We start from the raw sequence: 17,947 nt of genomic DNA, 5'->3' as shown, positions 1-17,947 counted from the left end.
AGGGAAAATGCCTTCTGCGTGAATTCTGCCGTATTCAGACTTGCATTCCTGGAGACTTGCAACCCTCCTCCCCAATCAGAGACTGATTCAAGTGTGTGAAAGGGGAACTTCAACTGCCCAATATTCCACACAGCCTTGGTTCATTCTGTGCTGCAGTGCCCACTGCAGTTACAAACCAGCATGAAGCAAACTTTGCCCAGAGTTTCACAGAAAAGGGTGTACAAAGAAGACTCGGGATGAAGAATTGTGAAGAATTGTGAATTGTGCTATATTATTAAATATAGCAGCCTAGAGGATCTGCAAACCAAATTAAAACTAGTTAAACCATAATATTCTCTGGGCAGGAAAGCTGCCTAAACAGCAGGAACCTTGTTACTCTCTACTTCTTGGCTCCACAGCAAAGGATTTGGAGAATTATTTCTCATTGTTCCAATTATTATTATTATTATATTATTATTATTATTAATACCCCACCCATCTGGCTGGGTTTCCCCAGCAACTCTGGGCAGCTCCCAACAGAATACTAAAAACACGATAAAAGATGAAACAATAAAAACTTCCCTAAACAGGGCTGCTTTCAGATGTCTTCTAAAAGTCAGATAGTTGTTTATTTCCTTGACATCTGATGGGAGGGCGTTCCACAGGGCAGGCGCCACTACTGAGAAGGCCCTCTGCCTGGTTCCCTGTAACCTCACTTCTCGCAATGAGGGAACTGCCAGAAGGCCCTCTGCACTGGACCTCTGTGTTTGGGCTAAACGGTGGGGGTGGAGACGCTCCTTCAAGTATACTGGGCCGAGGCGATTTGGGGCTTTAAAGGTCAGCACCAACACTTTGAATTGTGCTTGGAAACATACTGGGAGCCAATGTAGGTTTTTCAGGACCGGTGTTATTTGGTCTCGGCGGCCACTCCCAGTCACTAGTTTAGCTGCCACATTCTGGATTAGTTGTAGTTTCCAGGTCACCTTCAAATGTAGCCCCACGTAGAGTGCATTACAGTAGTCCAAGTGGCAGATAACAGTCTGCGGGCAGGCAGGGTCTCAGCCTGCGTACCAGATGGAGCTGGTAGACAGCTGCCGTGGATGCAGAATTGACCTGCGCCTCCATGGACAGCTGTGAGTCCAAAATGACTCCCAGGCTGCGCACCTGGTCCTTCAGGGGACAGTTACCCCATTCAGGACCAGGGAATCCTCCACACCTGCCTGCACCCTGCCCCCAAGAAACAGTACTTCTGTCTTGTTAGGATTCAACCTCAATCTGTTAGCCGCCATCCATCCTCCAACCTTGGATATGTATGTTGGCAAGTGCACAGTGCTCCCACCAGCTCATCATTCAACCCAATGTTCACTCATGCCAGCCATAAAGGGAACCCCAGTGACCCCAGTGCCCATTACTCAGTTCTTTACTCCGTCTATTGACTTGCTATTCCTTCCCAGACTAATAGCTAATGAAACCCAATGAAATCCAATGCCGCTGCAGACACAAAAGTCCCGACAATTTGAAGTAGGTGAAAAAGAGGAGTCCCAAGGCCAGTTAGGGGTTCCCACCCCCCCAAAAATTCTACTCACCTCCCAAATGGGCAGCTAGTCAAGGCCCATGCAGCATGGGGGGGGGACTTGGAAGAAGAGACTGGAGTGTTTGGGGACACTTAAAAACCTGCTCCCTCTTCTTCAAAAATTGGTCCACACTGAGAGGTGGAGCAGTCACAACTCCCCCCCCCAAAAAAGATACCACCTGAGTCTTCTTTCCCAAGGGAAAAGGTGGGTGGCATTTTCATGCCCACTCAAGAGTGGGAACGGCATTTTTAGAGGCCTGTCAAATTTCAGCTTCCCATGTGTCTGTGGAAGCCACTTGAATATTTTGAGACCTATTTGCAGCTGAAGCGCTCTCTTGAGATTTATCAAAGAGTGTAGCCAAAACCAGAAATGCCCCCTTTTCTATTAATGCGCATTTCCGTCATTCATAAGTTATGCTGATTCAGTTCCAAATCCAACCACACCAGCTATCCAGAAGAAAACACTTCCAGCTGATGCCTCTCATACCGCCTTGTACTGGGATTCAAGTCCATCCTGATATCCTGCCATTTCTCTGCTCCACCATCCTTTCTCTTTCTCTCCCTATCTGATCTCCAGGGAAACTGATAAGGTTAGCGGAAGGGAGAGTGGATATTGGAGTGAATGGGGACTGTGCAGCATTTGGGACTTTTCAGCTTAGAGGAAGGTGAGAGGTGACTGACATCACTTATAAAATGATGCATGGCATAGAGAAAGTGGTGGTGGGGGTCCCTCCTCTCTCATAATACTGAAATTCAGTGAAGCTTTTGAATTATGGTGCTGGAGGAGACTCTTGAGAGTCCCATGGAGTGCAAGAAGATCAAACCTATCCATTCTCAAAGAAATCAGCCCTGAGTGCTCACTAGAAGGACAGATCCTCAAGTTGAGGCTCCAGTACTTTGGCCACCTCATGAGAAGAGAAGACTCCCTAGAAAAGACCCTGATGTTGGGAAAGATGGAGGGCACAAGGAGAAGGGGACGACAGAGGATGAGATGGTTGGACAGTGTTCTCGAAGCTACTAACATGAGTTTGGCCAAACTGCGAGAGGCAGTGAAGGATAGGCGTGCCTGGCGTGCTCTGGTCCATGGGTTCACGAAGAGTCGGACACGACTGAACGACTGAACAACAACAACAAAATCTCCACTGCCAGAGACAGCAATGCTTCTGAATACTAATCGATGGAAACCATGGAGGACGGGCGAGAATGGTTTTGTGTTCCGATCCTGCTAGCAGTTTCCCAGAGGCATTTGGTTGGCCACTGTGAGAACAGGATACTGAGCTAGGTGGGCCATTGGCCTGATCCTACGGCCCTTATTTGCAGGAAATGTGAACTGGCGAAACTAACCCCACCGCCATTCTGTACAGCAGAGGTTAACCTCTCTTTGTGTGTGGCCCTTTGCAAATGTCTGCAAGTCTGTGCAAGTCTGCATCTGCTAATGTCTACAAGTCCAGTTGATGGAATCACAGGAGGGAAGAGGGCTCTTGTGCTCAGGTTCTGCTTGAGAGTTTCTCGCAGGCATCTGGGAGGCCACTGTGAGAACAGGATGCTGGCCTGATCCAGCAGCCTAAAAACCATGTGGAAGAAACACAAGCAACTGACATACTGCAAAACCTCTACACTAACTGGCAGAGATTCTCCAAGGTTTCAGACCCAGGTTTCACCCTCAGCGCTGAACCGTCAGCTTTTGCAGATAGCAAAGGCTCAATCCCTGATATCTCCAGGCACAGCTGCCTGAGAACGCCCCCTGGCTGAAACCCCGGAGGGCAGCTGCCGGTCAAGGTAAGCAAGGCTGAGTGAGGTGCTCCAAAGGTGAGACTTGGGATGAAGCTTCTTCCTCCATCTGCAGCTTCACGGGTGTCCTCGACTCCCGCGCCGTGCGCTCTCAGGCAGCTTGCGCCCGGCGCAGTTCAGCTGTGCGCCCCTGCTCCGGAGCGCTGGTGTCCGCGCTCACGCCGGAGCGCAGCCAAAGGAGCTTCCCGCCTCGCCAGAGCATCGAAGGGACTCCTTGAAGTCTCTGGCTGGAGAGGTGGAGCGTGGCCAAGAGGGGCGGACTCCGGAGCGGTGGCTTTATTAGCGCGCCCAGCAGGTTACAATGAGAGGAGCTGAGTGGCGAAAGAGGAGGCTGTGCGCTCTCGCCCTTTCCCGGCCGCCTAGGAAGAGACCCCGGGCAGCGGGAGAGGGGAAGGAAGGAAGGAAGGAAGGAAGGAAGGAAGGAAGGAAGGAGAATCTTAAAAGGGGCTGGTCCGTGCGTCCAGGCAGGAGTCTCCCACCCTTCTCCCCCGCCTCCTCCGCCCTCCTTGGCTTTCTCCGCCCCTCGCCACGGCTCTGCCTTCCTCCTCCTGCGCGGCGAAGGAGCTGCTTTGCAAGAGAGCGCAGGCTGCCAGCCGGGACGGAAGCGCGCGCGCTGCGGGCTGTGCAAAGCGCCAAAGAGGACCATCAGGGAATTCTCTCTCCGGCTCCTTGAAATAAATACATTAAAATTGCCCGCTTCTTTTTTCCCCCATTCAGAAGTGCAATTTTTCATTCTGCGCCTCACACCACCCCGCAACATTTTACTTCCGTTATTATTTATTTATTTATTTTTTAAAAAAGTGCATATAGGCTGTCCTATATCCATCATCCACCATCCATCCTTTTTGCTTTTTTTTGCTTTTTTTCTTTCGAGAAACTCACTTCGGCATGATTCTCCTGTCATTGTGCTTCACAGCAGCGGCTCTGGTGCAGTTGAAGACTTCAGCTGACGAACAAGTAAGTCCATGTATATCCCAAGAAGCCTGCATAACAACGCACATCCCTTCCATCACCTCCATGTACTACTAATTACTATCATTTATTTATTACTTTTACTTTATTTATTTATTTATTACTTGATTGATTGATTGGAGGTGATGGTGGGAAGACTTTATTGCTCCTTTCCAAACTCTGTTCTTCCTGGTGGTTTTTTTTTAAATAAACCCACTTTCTTCAGCCATTTCTCTCCCCCCCTCCCTTTCAAAAAGAAAGAAAGAAAAGGGGTTTTGATTGTGTGATGATATCCTTGGCTCCTGCATGGAATTACTGCTTGGCAAAGGAGCCCAGAATTGCCTTAAGGTTCTAATTTGTAGCGTAATAGAAGAACTTCGTTTGTTTCCAACTTTCTCTTTTGCTAACACGCTTTCTCTCTCTCTTTTCTTTTCCGTGTGTGTGAGAGTGTGTGTGTAACGGATTGGCTTGTGAGTATTAAATTGCAAGATTCTTAGCAGCTCTTCCTCAGGAGCCCAAGGTGAAGAGGCTGCTGTGCAGATTAACTGCTGTCCTCTAGCCCGGGGAACGGAGTCAGCGGGTGATGGAAATGGGGATGTTCTTATTCGTCTCTCTGGGGGCGAGCGTGTGCGTGTGAAAGCGTTCATTCCGTGTGCAATTCCGCAGGTGTGTGTGTGTGGGGGGGCTTCTCTTACACGAGCCCCTCCGTGGCTCCCGTTCTCTTCACTGTGGCTTGCGCAAGAGAACTCCCCCATTGCATACTTTCCCTCTATATTAGGGAGTTATGATGCCCTTGGGATCCGTCAAGTAGAGACAAGGTTGAAGTAAGCGTGGCAACACCTGCCCTTCGGAACTCCCTGCCTATTGACAGCAGGCAGAATCCCTCTCTGTACCCTTTTCAGCTCCTGTTTAAAACGCTTTTGCTTAGGCAAGCCTATCCGGACACGTGGAAGCTGAGATTAAAACACAAGCCTTTTTAGCCTATTGTTGTTTTAATTATCTTTCTGGATGTTTTAATACCTGTTTTTAACAATCTTTCATTGGCAATTTTCTAACTGCTTAGAGGTGTTTTTTGTTTTCCTTTTTACAATCATTAAAATAAATAAATAGCAGATTGTCAATGGTCTGGGACCCAATTTAGGCAGGGATCCTAAGCTCACGTACCTGAGAGTCATCCCCATTGAATTCAATAGGACTTACATCTGAGTAGTCACAGTTTGGCGTGCACTGTTAGTTGTGTTTAGAGTAGCCCAGCTGAAATCCGTGAGACTGTAAAGGCATTGCTTATATTTTTTAAAAATATTGTGCATACACCAGTGCAGTACTCATACTCCATTGAAGCCAATGGAACTTCAGTACTCGAAGTATGACCCAGTGGAGATGCACTCCAGTGTTTGCACAAATAATGAAATAATTGATTCCTCGCCCCAGTGTAACAAAACTTGGAGACCTTGCCCACGCAAAGAGATATCACCTGAGCAAACAGGTCATCTCATCCCACCTGCCCCAGGTTGGCACGGATTTGTTTTTCCCATGAGGGAAATGGTCCAAAGGTGCCATCATTTCTTGGGAGATGTTTGTATCCTTAGCTTACTAGAACAGCCACCAGATGTCAGGAGCATCCTTACTCGAAGGTGAGATGCTCCTGGGCGTCCCAGGTTGGTTCCATTGTGAAACACATTCAATGCATTCCTCTTCTTTGTGCTTGGGAAGCATGAATGAACCTTTATTTATTTATTTATTTAAAAAAGCCCATTCAAGTCAAAGGGCTCTTCTTCCCACTCATCTGAGAATACTTGCAATTTTCTCGCAGGCTCTTTTCAGCTGTAGCTGATACTTAAGAACATCAGAACAGCCCTGCTATATCATTTCCAAGGCCCATCTAGCTCGGCATCCTATTTTCACGTCACCAGCCAGATCACAGAATCATAGAATGTAGAGCTGGAAGGACCCCTCTCCGAAAATGCAACACGACGTTCCACATCATGTGTGACATCGCCACACTATGTGCTGATGTGTGATATCGCAAGTCCATGTTATGGTGGCAGGCACCCACAATCCTGAGGGTGAGATGGAGCCCCTGCCCCAGACTGTGCTTTTGCTGGTTGCTGTTAATTTTCTTTGTGGTGCAGAAAATTGTGGAGAAACAAGAACTCGGGCCACAACGATGATTTAAATGATTCAAGTTTTTCAAGTCTCTTATGGATAGATTTGTTTCTTAAAGTTTATGCCAGGTGAAATTAATGTGCCCTGTTTCGGAGATTCTTCTTCAGGTAATAGAGTCTTAAAGTTTTAAGACTTAGAACCAGTAAACGTCGACCTTAAAAAATTAAGACTCTATTAGCTGAAGAAGAATCTCCAAACAGGGCCTTGTCCTGGCGCATTAATTTCACTGGCTATAAACTTTAAGAAACAAATCTATCCATAAGAGACTTGAAAACTTGAATCATTTAAATCATCGTTGTGCCCGAGTTCTTGTTTCTCCACAGTTTTTGTGGGCCTTCCTACATTCCCGAACTTGGGTTTCTTCCGCTGCATGTTGGTTGCTGTGAATGCAAATAGGTATGAGATGCAACAGACTTTCAGATTTGCTATGGATAAAGCCATCACTTCCCGGGAACTCATTTCCCTCCCTCCCTTTGCCATCATCTTTGATCAAATAAGTTTTGCAGGCTTTTTGAAGCACTCGATGCACCTGCAAAACCTGTTCGCTCGAGATCTAACTGTACTTCTTTCTCTGCTAGCTCAGTTCTAGGGCAGAAAAAAAGAGAGAGACTGCCACTTGTCTTGGTTTCTTTGGCTTTGTGTCCCTGGAGAGCTGTCAGGATTCATGTTTGCTTGTTCCCCCTACAACAGGAATCGTGGGTTTAATTAGCTTTTAAAGTATTCCTTCAGCCACCAGACTCTAATTTTTTGGCGCAGCACTGCAGCATTACAGAATGGCCCATTCAGAAATCTGGGTTTATTAGCTCAAGCTGTTTATGTGAAACATATTATTTATGGAGTCTTATTAGTGCATTGGGGGACAGCTGTTTATTCACTTAAGGGCAGCACCGTTCCTGGATGTGGGGCAGTGGGGGTGTGTGTTGTGGATGGCAGGAGGAGGTAGAACAGTGTAGGATAAGCTGGCTAGACCAACAAGTTTGTCCTTCGCAAACATAGCAAACTGCTCTGAAGCATGGATCCTCAGTGGACAAAATTAGTATACTTCTGAATACAAATTGTTAGGGACATTGGTGATTGGGAACTGGTAGGGTGGAAGTCCGGGAGGCCAACAGTAGATGGCGCCAAAGCCGGTGGCTGGTGGAGCAAGAGCCAGAGATGGGTAGAGCCATCTAATTCTGGTCTGGTTCCCATCATCCTCTTTGGTGAGTTCCGTGGGTGCGAAACTGAGACTGAGGAAGAGGAAGCTGATGACCGTCCCTGGACTGAGACAGGTGAGGGCTGGCTGAGGACTGACTGAGGCTGGTGGGCTGCAGTCTCCACTGGCTAGGGGTGAAAACAGGCAATGAGTAGCTCAGCCAGCGGAGCAGGAACTCTTAATCTTAGGGTTGTGGGTTCGAGTCCCAGTCAGGCAAAATATTCGTGCATTGCAGGGGTTTGGACTAGATTCTAACTCTACAATTCTGTGATTCTATCGCTTTTTGTTTGCTCTGCTTGGTGACATTTGCTTGGCCCCTGCTAGAATCATAATGCCGAGCTAGATAGTCCTTACTTATTCCAGCATCTGGGTGCCCTTGCTTTGTTACTTTTCCAGAAACATACACTGACTATCTTCATCATGATCAGAAGCAAAGTAGCATTAGCATTCTCCCACACCCACTCACCTGAAAAAGTCCAAGTGCTTCTTCTTGCCTAATAAAGCAGAGGTGGGGATGTGTGTACCTCTAGATCTTGTTGAACTACAATTCCCATCCTCCCTGTCTCATTGGCTGTGCTGGTGGGGGCTAATGGAAGTTGAAGTCCAGCAACAACTACAGAGGTACACATTTCATCCCCTAAGTGGCTTGGGGCTAGGACATCTGAAGGGCTGCTTACTGGTACATTGCAGCCTACTCTGAAGTTCTTTTGAGGTTCCCACCATCGAAATAGGCTAGACTGGTGCTCCTGCATGGGGCAGGACCTTTTCTGTGGCAGCCCCTTCAAGGATTATGGAACTCCTTTTTTTGAAGTTCTATTTATGTATTAGATTTATCTCCCACTTTCCTCCAAGGAGACCAAGGTGGTGTAACTGGTTCTCCCCCTTCCTCATTTTATCATGAGAGGCAGTGATTGGCACCAGTGAGCCTCTTGGCTGAGTTGGGGGCGGATTTGAACTCTGGTCCCCATATGGTCCAATAGTCCAGTGTTTTTCAACCACTGTTCCGCGGCACACTAGTGTGCCGCGAGATGTTGCCTGGTGTGCCGTGGGAAAAATTGAAAAATTACTTTATATTAGTCAATATAGGCACAGAGTTAAATTTTTTAACATTTTCTAATGGTGGTGAGCCTCGTGATTTTTTCATGAAACAAGTGTGCCTTTGCCCAAAAAAAGGTTGAAAAACACTGCAATAGTCTAACCACACTACACCCTGCTGGTGATTTGATTGTTGGACTATTGATTTGGTTTCTCTGTTTGCCACTCTTCTGTCATTTAATATCGTTTCATAATTGTTTTTTTATGTACACCGCTTGGAGTGCCAAAAGTTGATCTATATGTGTATAGTTAATGAATAAAACAAATTATTGTTTGTTTTTCCAGGCTGCTAAAGAAGACGTTATTCAAGCAGGTAAGACCATTCAGTTGTATCTTGTTTGCGGTTTGTATATAAAATACTACTACTACTACTTCTAATAATAATAATAATAATAACTACTATTGCTATTACTTTATTATTTATACAGGTGAAACTCGAAAAATTAGAATATCGTGGAAAAGTCCATTTATGTAAGCAATTGTTTTCATTAGCTACTGGAGTTTAATATATGAGATAGACTCATGACATGCAAAGTGAAATATGTCAAGCCTTTGCTTGTTATAATTGTGATGATTATGGCGCACAGCTGATGAAAACCCCAAAGTTGAAATTGTTAATTTGGGGTTCTCATCAGCTGTACGCCATAATCATCACAATTTGACAAATAAAGGCTTGACATATCTCGCTTTGCACGTCAAGAGTCTATCTCATATATTAGTTTCACCTTTTAAGTTGAATTACTGAAAGAACGAACCTTTCCACGATATTCTAATTTTTCGAGTTTCACCTGTATGTGTTGGGAGCTGCCCAGAGTGACTGGGGCAACCCCGCCAGATGGGTGGGGTATTATTTTTAGACAGATACCTGTATTTAAATCAAGCCTTTGGCCTGATCCAGCAATCTCTTCTGATGTTCTTATGTACAGTAATTATGGGCAGGCGGACTGAGTCCAGTGCCTTGGGTTCCTTCTCCATCTAGGGAAACACTCAAAACGTGTAGCTCTGGTGGATCCCGACCCAAGTCAGCTGTGGCCAGAGCTGGGGGCTGTCACTTCCAGCCTTGGCAGCTGTCAACACTATTGCAGAGCTGTGTGTGGGCAGACGAGCTAACGAAATGCCTATGGGCTTGTAACGGAAGCTCTCGTAACCGTTTCTTAATTTCCCTCCATGTGTGAACCTGGCATCTTGTTTTCTGCGTAGCAGGAAAGAAAATGCTCCTGAAATGTCTGTGGATTTTTCAGATTCGTATTCATTCAGCGCTTGCCAACTGGAAACCATATCATCTTGGGGCTGTGGGGAGCTGGGGGGGGGGGGAGAGAGAGAGATGAGTTGCCAAGTCAGCCAGTCCTTGAAAGCTAAATTTCTGGTGCCTTTGACCCCTTAATAGGGAGGTTTAAACCTGTTTGGTGGCTCTTCTAGCAGGCGAAAGCTCGCATCCTGAACACTTCAAAAGGCTGCCTCAGAGCTTTTGCGATCTCTTTCTCTGACCTTTTGCTCTGAGCTCTTCTCCAGTTTGACAGCTCAGCTCCTTGTATTCTTAGGTGGCCTCGGAGCAAAAAGGACCAGTTTTCTGAAGTTTGGTTCTGCGACAAGGATGGGCAGTTGACAGAAACACAATCCAGCTGTCTTAAAAGGGAACTGGACAAAATGCAGTCCTTCCTTGGCTGCAAGTTGCGACAGCTAAATTGGGCCATCATATTCAGAGGTTATATGCCATGGATAGGGGTGTTAAATAATTCTGATGCAAACATGAATGGTAATTGCCATGTTCCCCCCCCCTTTATCGTCCTGTGGCATTTCTCTGCATTTGCACAAATTTCTCCTAGCGTACACATTTTTCCATGGAACTTCATTTGAGACACATTTTAAAATGCGATGTTCCCAATACAATGCATTTCCTTTGCCAGTATTTGCATCTTTATGCATGCTTTCCCATGATATAAACATTTTTCTATGTGCTATTTCACTGGCGAGCTGTATCGCAAAATTCAGAGAAGCGCAAATTGGGAGGAAAGTGCAAATTAAGTAGATTTGCATTGACATTCAAACTGAACCAATTTTATCCTCCACTGCTAATCAACAAGTCCCTGTAAACAAATAGGCATTTTTCCCTTTTTTCCTGAAATCACCCATAGTCTGTGGCTTAATGTCAGTGGTGTGCGGTGAAATTTTTCATAGAGGGGAAATCAGGGCCAGAGGCACCACCTTGTGATGGCAATGGGTTGGGGGGGGTGATGTCACACACGAGATGTATTGATGTCCTGATGTTGCGCGCATGAACATTGTGCCTCCCTAAGCCGGGCAGAAGCTTCCTGGGCTTTGGGAAGGAGGCACCAAGGGAACATTTAGAGGACTAGACTGGTCCCCTTGGTCCACTGACCGCACATCGCTGCTTAATGTGTGTGCTCCCCTTTGCAATGCACCTGTCTACACATGCTCCATCAATGTGACACTCTTACTGCTCAATGGTTGTTGTTGTTTTTGAAGCACCGATAGGCTAGGCAATACACGAGTAGGGGCTTGGTTCCCTGCCCCAAGGAGCTTACAGCAGCTGCACCATTAGAGTGACTGGGGCGCTACCGCACCGACCTCAGTCTGTCCTCACTCAGTCCTCACTTCTCTGCCTTCTTATCCACAGTCAGGGAGTGTCTGTCATTGTATCTGGCTTCTCTTCCTGTTGGTTTCTGTGCTTCTCGCCCTAGCAATACCAGCCACCACTGGCCTACAGTCATCCAGTGAATCCGATTGTGGCACCTCGCCATCTGGGAGGCAGGGATTTGCCCGGCAAAAGTAGACTTCTAGGCATCCAAACTGGAGAATAAGGATATTATAGTGTTACGGAAATATGGGGGGGGGGTCACCTAAGCAAAGTCTCTTCCCGAGTAAACTCATTTGGGGTATGGATTGATGCCCTTAAGGGGACCCATCTCTCTGCCATGATCCAGTAGGCGAGAGACCACGTACACAGGGAAATGCCTCAGCAGGTAATCTCTGGGTGCTTCAGGCTAATATCCCTCAACCAGAATCCCATTGTTCTCTCCCAGATAAGTGCTCAAGGTATCCTTGCCAGTACTTAACACCCATTCACACTTCTCAGGGCTATCTCCCTGATATTGCTCTGTTTTCCCCATATGTTAATCTTGTTTTTCCTGTTTTTCCTACATGTCAATCATGTATAACCCTTCCCTTTCGTGATGTAGTGATGATGTAGTAATGATGTTTCCAAACTGTATTCTGGGATATGATAGTTTTTAAAAGTTCTTGTAACACTGCTCTAGGGGTGCAGTTTGACTGTAACCTATTGCACAATAAACCCTGTCTTGTCCTTGCTCCAGTGGCTGGACTTCTTTTATTTAACTCCGCAGAAGCCAGTGGGCTTATCCCTAAGGGCCAGGTGGCTGGGCAGTTCCACATCTGGGATTTTTCCGTTACAATATATAGTGGAATTATGGAGCTGCATCTTTCATATATAATTTAAAGCAAAGAGCAATTCTCATGCGTCATCCGATGACATATTGCTAACAATAAAAAAAAAGTATTTTTAGCTCTTGCGGCTAGGGAAGAAACAATCTTGGATGTGTGCAGGGCAGTTTGTGTTGCAAAGCCCTTTTGGCTGAGCCCTCTCGTCTCTCGGCTCTCTCATTCTGCCTGGCATGTGGAGCCGGGAGGTGATAGAATTCTGATAACACTGACGAGTTTCTGACAAGAGCTTGGCTTTCGAACTTCGCGGGATGACATTGGCCAGCTGCCTTTAGGAGAGGCCTTGCGGAGCTTCCTTGATGACTCCCTGTAGGCCGAACCAGACATACTGGGGTGATAAATGAGCCCCTTTTAAGTTCTGAATCAACGGGGGAATTTTAAGTGGCCCATTGGGAGTTGTCATCTCAGGCTGAACAGGGAAATGTACTTCCAGGACTATTAGGCTATTAGATTTCAGTCTAAACATGCTTACATTTTTAAAATTAATATTTTATTAAGAGAATTTCATTTATATATATAAAAAAGACAGAGTGAGGGAAAAAATGAATGAAAGAAAAAGTAATTGTGAATGAAAAAATGCCATTACACGTTTAGCATATTTAATTAGGAGTAAAAAATGTAAAGGTACCCCTGACCGTTAGGTCCAGTCATGGACGACTCTGGGGTTACGTGCTCATCTTGCTCTATAGGTCGAGGGAGCCGATGTTTGTCCACAGACAGCTTCCGGGTCATGTGGCAAGCATGACTAAGCCGCTTCTGGCGAACCAGAGCAGCGCACGGAAACGCATTTACCTTTCCGCCGGAACAGTACCTATTCAACTACTTGCACTTTGACATGCTTTCGAACTGCTAGGTTGGCAGGAGCTGGGACTGAACAATGGGAGCTCACCCCGTCGCAGGGATTCGAACTGCCGACCTTCTGATCAGCAAGCCCTAGGCTCAGTGGTTTAGACCACAGCGCCACCACCGTCCCTTACATTAGGAGTACATCCTGCTTATTTTATTGGGGCTTACTGCCAAGAAAAGGATGCATAAGATAGCCTTATGTTCTGTGCAACACATCATGTGATCAGTTGTGCAGGGCAGCGCTTCTTTGCCCCCCAATGTTTCATTCAAGTTGGCACAAAGTTCGGAGTCAAAGTGGTGTAAGAAGAACTGAAGGGGACCCCTCTAGTCCAACATCCTGTTCTCACAGAGACCACTCGGATCCCTATAGGGAACCTGCAAGCAGGACCCAAGGACAAGATCCTTTCCCATTCTTGCAATTTCCAGCAACGTCGCTGCCTCCAGCTGTGGAGGCGGAGCATAGCCATCATGGCTAGAAGCCTTCAATAACTCTCTCTTCTCTATCAGTTTGCCCAGTCCTCTTTGTAGCCATCTTAGTTGGTGGCCATCACTTCCTCCTGTGGGAGGGAGTTCCACGGTCTAACTCTGCAACAACTGTAGAGGTGCTTCATTTTATCTGTCCCGAATCTTTCAGCATCCAGCTTTATTGATGTCCACAAGTTCTCGTGTGACCCAGGTGGCGCTGTGGGTTAAACCACTGAGCCCAGGGCTTGCTGATCAGAAGGTTGGCAGTTCGAATCCCTGCCACGGGGTGAGCTCCCGTTGCTCGGTCCCAGCTCCTGCCCACCAAAGCACGAAAGCACGTCAAAGTGCAAGTAGATAAATAGGGACTGCTCCAGCGGGAAGGTAAACGGCGTTTCCGTGTGCTGCTCTGGTTCGCCAGAAGCGGCTTTGTCATGCTGGCCACATGACCCGGAAGCTGTCTGCGGACAAACGCCGGCTCCCTCGGCCTATAGAGCGAGATGAGCGCCGCAACCCCAGAGTCGGAGATGACTGGACCTGATGGTCAGGGGTCCCTTTACCTTTACCTTTACAAGTTCTCGTGTTATGAGAGACCATGAGTTGCAATGAGCTCCAATAACGTGAATGAGATCACACATGCACGTTAACTCCAGTAAGGTAGAAGGGATCAACTTGGGTGGTCCAGCAGACCTGATTTTTTGACCCCCCCTTTTTTTAGCTCCCTCTGAGAATTCTGCTAAAAAGTTGTAACACTTTTTTTTAAAAAATGCCTCCCTTTTGCTTAATTACATGTGTTGGAATGCTTCCTTACGAGACTACATGTGCTTTCTTGAGCAAAACCTTACAACGTAACCATTTTGCAACTGCAGCAGAAATGAAGGAGTCTGAGAAACAAAATCAGGACAATTTTAAAATCCCTTATGCTGCAGTCTGGAGCACTTATTTGGCTCTTCCATTGGAATCAATGGCTGCGTCCAAGTTTAAAAATTTGTGCGTAAGCATTTTCACTCTTATCTTCTTCTTCCCCCTTTTTACTATTATTGGCTATTAGCAGAGCTCCTAATTAGCTAAAGAGGATGTGCTGGAATTGATGTGTGGGAGAGAATGAAGAGAGGGGGAAAATATTGTTTTCCACCACCAGTGGATGGAATTGCATTTCCATAGACTGTAGACTCTGGAAAAGGGACAAAGGAAGCCAACTGAGAAGCCTGGATGTCTTCAGGTTTAAGCATGCCACATTTAATTTTAATTGCCTTTGACTACTTGAAGAGGGGGAGGGCAACAGACTTCCATTTCTATATTTGTGGATCTTGGGAAGCTCTCTGCTGACTGCAGACAATCCTGCTGGTGTCTCCTTCTCCCCTCTTTATTCTCACCTGCTCATAGTTAGTCGGTTCTGCTCCTTGAAGAGCTTGCTTTCTTCAAGAGAGCCAGTGTGGTGTAGTGGTTAAGAGTGGTATACTCGTAATCTGGGGAACCAGGTTCGTGTCTCCGCTCCTCCACATGCAGCTGCTGGGTGACCTTGGGCTAGTCACACTTCTTTGAAGTCTCTCAGCCCCCACTCACAGAGTGTTTGTTGTGGGGGAGGAAGGGAAAGGAGAATGTGAGCCGCTTTGAGACTCCTTCGGGTAGTGAAAAGCGGGATATCAAATCCAAACTCCTCCCCTCCTCCTCCTCCTCCTCTTCTTCTTCTCTTCTTCTTCTTCTTCTACTTCTACTTCTACTTCTTCTTCCCTTCTGCCCGCATGCTGAAATGTGGGGAGATGGTTAAAGGGTAAAGGGACCCCTGACCATCAGGTCCAGTCGTGTCCGACTCTGGGGTTGTGGCGCTCATCTCGCTCTATAGGTTGAGGGAGCCGGCGTACAGCTTCCGGGTCGTGGCCAGCATGACTAAGCCGCTTCTGGCGAACCAGAGCAGTGCATGGAAACGCTGTTTACTTTCCCGCTGGAGTGGTACCTATTTATCTACTTGCACTTTTGAAGTGCTTTCGAACTGCTAGGTGGGCAAGAGCTGGGACCGAGCAACGGGAGCTCACCCCGTCGCAGGATTCGAACCGCCGACCTTGTGATCAGCAAGCCCTAGGCTCTGTGGTTTAACCCATAGCGCCACCCGCGTCCCAGGGAGATGGTTACAGGACTTTTAAAAAACAACAACAACACTGTTTCTGAACTGTAGCTGAAAGGCTGAACCTAATCATCATCCTAAAGGGAAATGTCTGTACAGTGGACTCTCACTGCTACTACTCATGCAGATTTTATACACACATGCACACACATTCAGTTCTGGCACATCATATTACTCTTGTTTGTGCTAACTGTGTCATTTGAAAAGTATTGTGTTTGTGGCAGTGGCGGACCTGGGGATCTCAAATTTCAGCAGCGCCCTGTGCAACAGCAACATTTGGCACCCCTTCTCACAGTCGCCACCCAGATGCCATGGGGAAACCAGCAAGTGGAATTCAAGAACAAGAACACACACTTCTTCTGAGTTTCCCGGCATTTAAGGTGGTGTCCATTACTGCCTGCTGTAGAAATGAATCCCCATAGCTTATGGAAATTGAGGTCTTTCCATAGGTAGTGAAGTGGCTGTAGTGGATAAAGGATGATGGACTAGATGTCATGGATGCTTTTAGCTGAGATTCCTGCATTGCAGGGGGTTGGACTAGATGACCCACTGGGTCCCTTCCAAGTCTACAATTCTGTGATTCGAAGTCTTTGAACTGATCCAAAAGGGTTCTCTCTGATGTTATGATGCGCAATATCGATGGCTGTGTCTGCTTTGACATTGACATTGATATAATGCTGCCTTTGTGTGGTGTAGTGGTTAAGAGCGGTAGACTCGTAATCTGGTGAACCGGGTTCGCGTCTCCGCTCCTCCACATGCAGCTGCTGGGTGACCTTGGGCTAGTCACACTTCTTGAAGTCTCTCAGCCCCACTCACCTCACAGAGTGTTTGTTGTGGGGGAGGAAGGGAAAGGAGAATGTTAGCCGCTTTGAGACTCCTTCGGGTAGTGATAAAGTGGATATCAAATCCAAACTCTTCTTCTTTTTCTTTTTCTAACAGAAACATCAGAACACAAGCTAAAGCAGTATGTCTTAGCACCCCGATCAGCACCAGAGCGACGGAAGCTACATCTCCCATAGAGTTTCCGCAAGCCGTTCAAGAAGAGCCGTGAGAGAGGTATTGGCAAGCCCCAAGCAACTCTATTATCAATGTATCTGCATTTGGAAGGGAGTTCCATCTTAGACTGAGGCCTAACACTCATCTAATAGCTCCTGGAGCTGTGGTGGAGTGGTACGAAGACTCTGTGGAAACAAGAAATGGAACGGATGGCGTTGGCCTAGGTCAGAGTGGCACTGTCACCGAAAGAATATGGAAAAAAGAATCATTATCGACCGACTGTGCTTACGTTGGAGATCTTGTGGATATCCCAAGTGCTTCAGTTGCTATTAGCAACTGCGATGGTCTGGTAAGATATTCTTTTTGGTTACTGATAGCGTCAATATTTGGGTTGTTTCTGTCACAAACATCATCAGTAACTCATAATAGCTGAAAGGTTGACTCCTTCGCTACAGACCTTCTCAGGTGCTTGGTAGTTTCCCCACTCTCAGAGCCTTCTCTGTGGTGGCCCCTAAGCTCTGGACTCCCTCCCCACAGAGATGCACCCAGCACCTTATTGTACAGCTTCTGGCAAATGCTGAAGACACTTCTTTACCTTGGTTTTTAACACTCGTGATGTTTGTTTTTTAGGACCCACCTTATATCTACGTTGTTAAGTTGTTCTAACATTACTTTTAATATGCCTTTTGATGTTGTCGGACCACAGCTCCCATCATCCATGACCACTGTTCCTGCTAGCTAGGGATGATGGGAATTGTAGTCCAACAACAGCTGGGGACCCAAGTTTGAGAAATACTGCACTGGGACCTTAGGGTGAAGGACGGGCAAGAAATAAATATATAAATTTGGAATGTTTTCCAAACGGGATGGGGGAATGTTTTTTTTTTTCTGTTTTGGAACTCAAAGCTTCCTTGCTTCAGTCAGCAGGACAGTTGCTCTTCGGTGTTTTGGGGTAAATGTATTTCCTTCTCTGACTACCCAGGATCCTTTTCACTGGTGAGGCTAGAGGTTGATTCAAGGGCCCCTCCCCTCTCCTCTGCCCTTCTTTCAAAGCAGGGGTGGTGAACCTGAACCCCTGCTCCCCTCAGATGTTGTTGGGCTCCAACTTCCATAAGCCACAACCAGCAGCAAGGATGGGATTTGCAGTAGAGGTCCACAGGTTCTCCAACACTGTATCTAAAGAGTTCAGATTCGCTCGCATATCAATTTTACGTTTGGTCTGCCATGCAAACAAAACTCAGGGGACCAAGCCTCCTCGGCTCCAGCAGTTGTGCTTCATTATGGGATA

General features: G+C 46.8%; 1 protein-coding gene across 1 annotated transcript in view; it reads left to right on the top strand.

Moving 5' to 3' along the window:
• The first annotated feature begins 4,231 nt into the window (after nucleotides 1-4,231).
• The window catches only part of ADAMTS3 (ADAM metallopeptidase with thrombospondin type 1 motif 3), a 134,220-nt gene continuing 120,504 nt past the window's right edge, over nucleotides 4,232-17,947 (top strand). Inside the window, exons 1-3 of the mRNA XM_033159580.1 lie at nucleotides 4,232-4,300; nucleotides 9,036-9,063; nucleotides 16,716-17,008. Of these exons, the coding sequence (XP_033015471.1) occupies nucleotides 4,232-4,300; nucleotides 9,036-9,063; nucleotides 16,716-17,008 (390 nt within the window). The remainder of the gene's footprint in view (nucleotides 4,301-9,035; nucleotides 9,064-16,715; nucleotides 17,009-17,947) is intronic.

The sequence above is a fragment of the Lacerta agilis genome, chromosome 9 (genome assembly GCF_009819535.1).
Source record: "Lacerta agilis isolate rLacAgi1 chromosome 9, rLacAgi1.pri, whole genome shotgun sequence".
NCBI lineage: Eukaryota > Metazoa > Chordata > Lepidosauria > Squamata > Lacertidae > Lacerta > Lacerta agilis.
This window is presented reverse-complemented; position numbering and strand designations above follow the sequence as displayed.